Here is a 9,537-nt window from a genome sequence, read left to right on the forward strand (position 1 = left end):
ACATTGGAAAGATATTAAATAGAATTTATAAAATCAATGATAATTTCAAATAATTCTGAAGTAAACATCAGTGAGTATAAGTATAAATTTTTACAGCATTGGACTCTATGGGAGAAAAAGACCTCATGCCATCCCAAAACATTCCACAAAAAACCAGTAATGGTTATCATATAAGATCACATAACAAATGTCACATTGTAAACTGACCGAAGATGATGATGCATAGGTAAAAGACCAATTCCTTTTTCTAATATGCAAGGAATTAACCAAAAAAGTTGTATACAGTCAATTCACCGTCAAACTAACCTGATAATTGGGTAACCTAAAATTACCCAGAGCTTATCTCTTACATCGTATTTCCAAACATGTGAGAGATGTGGCTGATGATGGACCAAATTTGATTCATGTACACACAAAATGAAAAAACTGTTTAGCAATCTAACAGTACAAACTGTCCCGGCAACTCATGTATATGCATTTACAGTTTCTGTGTCCAACAAATTATTTATGAAAACTGGAAGCATCTAATGGCCCACCAGTCCTGTAAAGTGCTTCTTCATCGCTCTATCTTTTCTATGATGATTTCCACCACCTCTCCTTCCTCCTCTACCCCGAGGATTTGGGTTCCCTCTGCCTGAACTTTCTGCAGCATCAGAGACTGAGTGATCCTGCTCTTCAGCATCCATCAACTTCTTGACAGCCCCAACAGGTAAGTTTCCACCACGACCAAGACCATGAATTATTTCCTTCTGGGCTTGGGCTAAAACAGCTGCTTCCTGAGCATTAGACACGCCAACTGAACCAGAAACTTTGTAGCTGTAGTTTTTCCCATCCTTAACATAAAATTGTGGCTTCTTCTGTGAACTCCATTTTGAAGTAGAATTGCGTGACGAAGTCTCAATATCCGATCCTGAAGACCTTTCTGATAATGAGCTGATCCTATTACTTGAGTTATCTGCCTCTTCATATCCTGCTTCCACAACATTCAAAACTAGATCATCAAATGAATCATCATATTCATCTTCATATTCGTACTCTGCTGCAAGGACAGCAGACCTCACTGCATCTTTAGCCGTTGAGTCTAAAACTGCAGAGTCAGGCAAGTTATTATTAGACTTCCTTGTATATCGCCCATATGATGAAACAGAAGATGAAGGGCCATCTTTGTCTTTCCCTGGCATCTTGCTATCCACTTTAGCAGGCAAGACAGAATTACAAGATGCAGATTCGAGTAGCACCCCTTTCCCTTTATCACTCTTGTTCTGGGTTGCTGACTTCGGTGGTAGAATTTGCTCTAATGAAGTATCCAGAGACAAAAGATCTTCATGAAGAGTTCCTTCTAATATCCTTTGAATAACTTCTTCGGGATCGTGGTTATAAGCTTCAAGGCAAGCTGAAAGAAAACCTTTCCCATAATCAGGGAAAAGGTCCTTAATTTGACTAATTTTAGAGTCAAGGATTACAGCCTCTTCATCCATCTGTGCTTTATCATTCAGTGAAGAGATGGGGATGGGGATCTCAGGTTCTTTATTCCAGGACACCATGGTAGCTGGTGCTGCAATTTGAGATAGGTATTGAAACTGCTCATCATCCATAAAAATCCATCCTGTAATCAGAGAGGAGACAAGAAAAGAAAGGGAGACTTTAGCATACCATAGGCAGACAGTCAGACCCAATGAAAATATAAGCATCTTAGAGATAATAGAAGATAGGGGGGGGGGAAGAAATAAGCCATAAATTGTATCAGATTTAATTGAAAACCATGTTCATAGAAATATAAGTTGCCATAGATTAAAATATTTTGCCCAACTTCTGAGCACAGTATTATGTCTGTTCTATCAAGTAACTCGTTCACAGAACCATGCTTCATGAATTACATTGCAGGATGAATTGCACATGTTTTATTTATCCCAAAGAAAGAATAGAAGGATGTAATTCCACATTGACAGACTCGGGCTTGTGAAAAAGCTTTCAACATACAGAAATACTATGACGACTTATGATTCTGAATCATAAATAGGTCCATGAAAGGGATTTCCTGCTGGCCTAAAACACACTCAGATTTGTTTCTTCCTACTTCATAGGTTCAGTTCCCTCATTGTTTTAAAAACTGCAAAACATGAGAAGAAGGTGAAAAAAAAAAAAAAACAATAGTGGGTTTAAGGTGAAAAAGCTTTCAACATACAGAAATACTACGACGATTCATGATTCTGAATCATAAATAGGTCCATGAATGGGATTTCCTGCTGGCCTAAAACATACTCAGATTTGTTTCTTCCTACTTCATAGGTTCAGTTCCCCTATTGTTTTAAAAACTGCAAAACATGAAACAAAGGTAAAAATAAAAAATAAAAATAAATAAATAAAAATAAATAGCGGGGTTAAGGTGACACCCCAACCATAGACAAACTTTCTATTCCAATCATAACATCAGCTGACCTCTAAGTTATGCCCTTTTTATTCACCCATCTACTAGATCAAAGCAATGATCATCTAAAAACAAGATCTTACATAAATTTTGTAAGTTCCTTTGAAAAATAAGTTCCTAAAACTCTTGTTTCCACCACACCAGAAGTTACAATCCTACCTTCATGTATATATTAAGCATTAAAAAACATATGGGCTCCAAAATGGCACATATTTCACCATAGGGATCCTCTACATTCCAATGTTGCTAAATTATATGATAGTTGAAACTATACATGCTGAACCAAACTTTACCTCATGTATTGGGTGCAAGGTTTTTCTTTAATATTCCAAATGTTCACCATGGGCATCTCCAACTGTACATTCAAATGACTGCTTTCACATGTATCTACTGAGACTAATGCCAGTAAAAAGTGATTGTATCTTTAGACAAGTGTCCATTTTCTGAGAGAGGTAGAGAACCTCAGATGTCATCTTCAGAATGAAAAATATAGAGCTTAACAGGCAATTAGCCTTTCTCCTTCTTGTAAGAGTATTGAACTGATACATCCCAAGATCAACCTATGCTAATGGTTTTGAAATTACTAAACGCTAAAGAACAAAATACATATGTTAGTGTGTATAAAGAATTTACCATTGTTGCGAAGGCCTTGAATTTGGCCCAGTATCTTAAAGTCCTTTTCAATATTCTGAAGAAATGTTCCACTACGATATTTCCCATATGGATTTGAAACTTCCCCATTGATCTCTTTAAAGGTTTGAACTAAAATGTCTCCTCTTATTGCAGGATCCTCGACTTTGGCTGGAAACATCTTCGTAGCAGTTTGAAGGAGACTATCATCAGTGAGTTGATCATTTAAATAGCAGAAGTCCAGCAATTTCCCACCAAACTTGACTACTCTTACTGACAACATTTTCAAACTGAGAACAACATCTTCAAGCAAGCCAGCAGATAAGTTTTGTTTCCCATCAGCCACATAACTAGAAACAAGTTTAAATCCTTGTTCTATAGACAGCAGCAAGGAATCATGTAACTTTGCCAGGGTGCTCAGTAGCTCCTCATTTCCATAACTGCATGCCAAATGAATTTCAAAATGCTATATAGTATCAGAATCAATTGGAAATTGTCAATTAAAACTATAAAACTACATGCCTAAAATCACTGCCCAATATACAGAAGTCAGTTTACCTCATTTCAAATGGAATAGAGAAGTACAAAGATGCAGGTTTGTATGCATCAGCAAAAGCATCTAAAGTCACAATGGCATCATTTATGAAGTCCACTACCTGAATACAAAATTAAATTCTTGATCAAAGATCTGGAAGTGCAAGAGAAAGAAACAATCTAAACCTGCTCAATTATTCTCAGAAAGAACAACTTGCCTCTGAAAAATCTTTATACAGTTGACTGTATCCATGAACTTCACATCCTCCAGAAGCAATTAGCACCTTTATGACATGCATAACTAAATTAAATATGTTTGTTGAACATAACCATTATAAAAAAAAAGCAAAAAATTTGTATGTTTAAAGATAGAGGCATGAATTACAAAGGCTGTTTCCAAGCCTCAATATTATGAATTTTCAGGTTTAGCAGGAAAAGCTCCATTTCAATAACATTCAGTCCACCGATAAAACAAAAAAAAAGAAAATTTTATGTTTAAAGACAGAAGCATGAATTACAAAGGCTGTTTCCAAGCCTCAATACTATGAACTTTCTTGTTTAGTGGGGAAAGCTCCATTTCAATAACAATCAGATCACTGTGGGTACAGTTATAATTATCTAACAAACAAAGGTGTCACAAAGCTAGCATGCCTAAGTATACATTATTTAGTATCTTTTCCATTCAAGCTTTCATATCATTTAACCACATAAATGGAAGAAACTTCATATCAACAGACCAAAAAAATAATTTGCCTGCCTTCAAATGATAAAAGAAAAGAGATTGAAATATGCTTAAGAAAATATTCATGAACATCAAAATCAAAATGAAAAATAATCAAGCAATCATAAGATGAAAGTTTTTCCAAATATGGTAAATCAATAGGTGCTGCAAAGAATTCCAAAAGTAAGAACCTACAATGCGATTACTATATACATTTAAAGTCACTCAGAAATGAACCAAAATAAAGGCACTCATAACACAAACGATCGACCTACTAATGATAGAAAATGCATAATAAAACATCGCGCATACGTGAGCTCGTGTGTGTGTGTGTAAACCACTGGCAGATATGAAAAATATTTCTTTTCACATGCTTGCACCTAAACTTGAGAACAATGTAACTTGGGCAAAAGAGATGCTTGCGATGAAATCAAGAAGGTTAGTTGAAGCAAGCAGAGGGAATTAACTACCCTCCAAGGTTCCCCTAGCCTCAAAAGTATCCTAGAAAAAGGATGAGAAAAATCAATATAAGCAATTAAGACCAAGAGCAATAAACACATCCTACATGGTTTCTACTTGTATCCATTTATAGACAATTAAAAAAGCTTTAATATTTAGGACAAAGGAAGGCAAGAAGTTGCCGGTACAACATGCATAGGCAAACCTCTTAAATTCGTTGAAGCTTAGTGGATCTTCCTTGCTTTAGTTTATTCCAATCATAAGACTGTTCAAATTATTGACAATAGTTTTGGCCACATGCAATGCTTGTGATAGGATGCACGAATGACTCAGATCCTTTATATAGCTAGATAATTTTGGATGAATGGATGGCTACGACAGCCTTAGGTATGTGCAGTGCACAAGGAGAAATATGGCAGTTGCGATCCCTTATAATTAAAAATCTCTTAGGTATTTATATAACTTAATAATTACACTTGTGTATAACTAATGACAGCCTTAGGCAAGTGATTCATGTCAGGGGATGCATGGATAGCTGAGATATTCCACAATCAAAGTTTCTCATTGGCTCCTTAGCCTAAAGGTTCTGCTAAATTGCCATAGATTCAAAAACATGGTAAAGAATTCAGTAAACATGTGCCCATGGTGCTGAATGGCTGAGAACTGAGAGCATTTGAAAACAATGATCCGAAAATTGGACCAGATCTCATGAGCTAGGCTACAAGAGTTTCTAGGATAAACTAGTGGTTCCACTAACTTCATGACATAAAAGGGAGCAACCAACCCACTAACTTCATGACAAGAAAGTGAGCTAATGATCTGTCAAAGGCATCATGCACAGACTTAGCAGAAGACGAAGGACCTAAAGATCCAATAAAGTAATATCAGATGCTTTAAGCAAGGCAAGCATTGTACATAAGCCAACAACATGGGCACAGGAGACATTCCTCATCTGAACTTAGATATGACAAACACCAAAGCTAATTGCTCGCAGCAAATTAAACGTTGAAGATAAGATGGGTCATTGTCCACCAATATAAAGATGAGTCACCATGTAGTCAAGGCATACAAAAAAGGACCAGAAGAATGGGATTGGTAGAAGATCAGTAAACAGTCACCAGCATAAAATGACTGCAAACTCTAATTGAGCCAAAAAATGAGAGGAGAAAAAGAAGGATGAGGAAAAGGAAGAGGAGGAGGAGTAATGCTTTAAAAGAGATTTAAATGCTACATAAAGATTTGATGGAAGACAGGAATGAATACGAACCTGAGCCAAGGTATTCAAAGTTCAATAAATGAATTGATGACACCTAACACTAGCAAAGACATGCTAAAAATAAATAAATTAAGAATAAAATCCACCAATGCTGATAAACAAATTTGAAAAACTTAAAATGGATCTTTTTAGCAGATCACAGGAACAGTCAGGTGTATTCAGGGATTTTTTTTGTTTTCAGCTGACCAGTAAAATCATTGCTCAATTTTAGCAAAACATAAGTTTCTAGTTAGTGCAAAATGATAAAGAGGATGTAAAGGAACACAGGGAGGGGAAAAACATAAATCCAAACTCTAGCCTATGAGACAAATCCAAGAAGTTATAGGAAAACCATGTTCAGTAATGATTCAAACAATTGGAGAGAAAAGAGAACAAATTGTGTGGCCCTTGCTCCTCATTTTTCTGGCATAAGTGGTGCTTGGATTACCAAACCTAGACATGGTCCAGCAAACAGCAATAATCAGCATGCAACCAGACAGCAAGGATGTCCAATTGAGTAGCAGAGCTAGGCAATGATTGGAATGTTGCACCCAACATACACAATCGTGATAGATCATGATCCCTCATATATACCACTCTAAACGAACACATCATTACATGGAGTATACATGTAAATTAGCTACACAGAAATCATGCATGGTGAAGCATTATCTTAAATAATAGCCAAATAAAAATTTTCCAAGATTAAGAACAGAACCTCTATTGATGAGCTGCATCTTTGATGCATCGTGTGAACTATGTTTAGAAAATGTGTTACCACCGAGCTGATGTTGTCAAGGAGCTTTGGCTGGGCTTTGATAGCATTTGTAACCTGGAAAGAAAAAGGAGTGATAAAAAAAGAGAGCTTTCATTTACAAATATATAAAATCAATTTTCACCAGCAAGAAACACAACAGTAAGCAGGTAGAGGAAGAAGTTAGCTCATGGATTCAATTGGCATCTACCATCAATCATTGGGTAAAGCTGATCGCTAGAGTATAAGACTGTTAGCAACTTGAGTATTGGTGATTAACAAGATTATTATGAGGCCAAAAACAGCTCTTTGTTTATTTAGTATGGAAGAAACATTTTTATCGCTATCTTTTAGAAAGTCTCATGAAATCAATTTGGTTTCTTATAGTTAAAATTGAAAAGCTCATGGGTTCGTAATGAGCCAAGATCATTATATTCTTCAAGATGAAAGCTTCTTTTTAACAATCAGAAAATGCCTAAAAGTAGTTTTGCATAAAAGATATTTTATATTGTTATGACATCGACAAATGCATCAAAGAACAATTGGACTAGCAGCCATCTTTTCAAAGAATGAGGCACCTTTATTGTACAGTATCATAATATATAAGCAATGCTAGCAAACTTTATGTGCCAAAAAAAGAAAAAAAAGAGCATGGCAAAGTACAGCTCTGGTTAACATACTTCCCCTAATCAGCAAAAGTGTTCCCTTAGTTTACTAAAAAAAGTTTTTGGATCATATACGCAAAAAAGCACAATAGTTAAAATAATACTAATAATAAAACATAAGATAAGAGCCTTACCAATAACCTAGTTAGTTCTTCATTGTCATACCCATAGATAGCACATATATCCAGTAATTTTGGCAAATCCAGCAGTTTCTTTTCCTGCAGGAGGGCTATACAGAGAAGAAGTAAAAAAGCCTGATCTGGATAATTTTCATGTAATAAGCAATGCCCATATCCAATTGTTCATAATAAGCACAAGCTGAAGCAAGAAAAACATAGATGACACCTGTGTGCTCTTTCATGCTAAGGCATTCATTTGCACGCGCTCCAGGGTCTTTATTAGAAGATCTGAAAGCAATTGGAGTTTCCAACTATTAGATTCACCACATTAGAAACACATTATGCCTTCTTTGGGTTCTCCAAGTAGTGAAATTCGGAAATTGGATGTTAATAGGTAAGTTTATACAGAATACACAAGTTATTCTAATTTTTGAATCAGATGATTCCAAGGAGGCTAGGAAATAATGATCCGTAGCTTACATTCGATAAAGGACCATAAAGACCCGACGGCATAGCTCAAGCTCTCCAACAATAACACCTGCAACAGTTCCCCTCGCCCCTCGGTGTGGGAAATCATACCATCTGTGCCTGAACTGTAAATAACTATCCAAGAACTCATGCAGCGAATCATTCGTTGCCACTGGAAGGGAGACAAGAGGGAAACAAATCCATCAAAGCATGAACCGAGAATTAAGAACGAAAAGGTTCCTCTTCAACTCATCAAACACCTAACCTAGACTCTGATAAAACCAGCTAAAATTTCCGAGCAAATTCGCAACTTAATACAAAAATGAATTAAAGAGATTAGGGTTTGAGGATCGGGGTCCCACCTTCTTGCCAGAAATCCCTAGAGCTCATCTTGAGCAGCTTGGAGAGCTCGTCATTGAGGAGATCGACGATGCCCTGCGACTCGACGGCGTCCAAGCCCCCAGCGTCGGCCCCGAGGCCGCAAGCGACCGCTTCATCCTGAGGCAAGTATCTGACGAAATTCCCGCCTCCGCCGCGCCTCCCCTTCCCTCCCGGCCGCGCTGGGGCGGTGGAGGACTCCCGCAACGCAGTAGTCAGCGGCGGCGGAGGCTTGGCGTTGCCGGGGATCGGGTGATCTCTCGAAAAGGAGGAGTTCTCTCCCTTGGGGACGAAGCGCTTCTGGTTACGGTATGAGCCCTTGGGTCCGTGGAATCGCTTAGAGGGAGCGGACGCCATGGCCTCTTCCGAGTTCCGCCGTCGCAAGCTGAGGAGGAAGGGAAGACGAAGGGAGTCAGGCTGCCAAGGCATATAAGCGGTGGGGCCCGTTTTTACATGATCAAAATGCACCCCCCCCGTTTGCGTCCTCACGGTTTTAGGGTCCACATAGATCAGCCAAGAGGGGGTTCCGAGATGGAGAACATGGAAACTATGACTTGATGCCTTGAACCAAACCAATCAAACTTTTTTTTTTTTTTTTTTTTGTATATAGGAGGTAACCAAAATAGCCATAAGGTATATGTAATGTGTCTTGCTCACCGCCTCAACCACATTGGCCAAGCTGCTAGTAAAGGGCAGGAAATGAAAAGGCTGGATAGGATTTTTGCTTTTAAAGACTAGTTGGATTTTTATCCGGAATCTAAACTTCATCATTTAATCAGATTTGCTTCGGACCATCGGCCTTTGCTTCTTACTGTGTTGAATAATGGTGCTAGAGGGCAGTCGCCATTCCGATTTAAGAAAATTTGATTGTTTGTGAAGGGATACAGGAGAAAGTCCGTCAAGTCTGGAGGTGCCAAGAAAATCATTCTCCGAGGGTGAAGTTGACTAAGCAATTACAACAGATTAGATAGATGTTGTACATATGGAAAGGATCCATCAGTAATATCTTTAAAGAGGGTCAGAAGTTGAATGATAAAACTTTTCTCCTTCAGCAAAAAGAAAAATAGCATGGTGCTCTCTCGGCATCATAAAAATCTTCATCTCCAGGAGATCTTTTGGAGACAAA

General features: G+C 37.7%; 1 protein-coding gene across 2 annotated transcripts; it reads right to left on the reverse strand.

Moving 5' to 3' along the window:
* Nucleotides 1-219: 219 nt before the first annotated feature.
* LOC105057923 (uncharacterized) lies at nucleotides 220-8,894 on the reverse strand. 2 transcript variants are annotated; one of them, XM_010940645.4, is made up of 9 exons: nucleotides 8,396-8,894; nucleotides 8,046-8,205; nucleotides 7,792-7,853; nucleotides 7,581-7,675; nucleotides 6,746-6,859; nucleotides 3,811-3,876; nucleotides 3,617-3,714; nucleotides 3,062-3,498; nucleotides 220-1,606 (listed from the first exon to the last, which is right to left on the reverse strand). In XM_010940645.4, exons 1-9 carry the CDS (start codon nucleotides 8,838-8,840, stop codon nucleotides 525-527), a joined length of 2,559 nt encoding a protein of 852 aa, XP_010938947.1. In that variant the 5' UTR covers nucleotides 8,841-8,894; the 3' UTR covers nucleotides 220-524. The 2 variants fall into 2 exon arrangements, with proteins under 2 accessions (XP_010938947.1, XP_073105142.1); XM_073249041.1 differs by having other exon boundaries at nucleotides 3,617-3,710; nucleotides 3,807-3,876.
* Between the last annotated feature and the right edge of the window lie 643 nt (nucleotides 8,895-9,537).

The sequence above is a fragment of the Elaeis guineensis genome, chromosome 15 (genome assembly GCF_000442705.2).
Source record: "Elaeis guineensis isolate ETL-2024a chromosome 15, EG11, whole genome shotgun sequence".
NCBI classification, from domain to species: Eukaryota; Viridiplantae; Streptophyta; class Magnoliopsida; order Arecales; family Arecaceae; genus Elaeis; species Elaeis guineensis.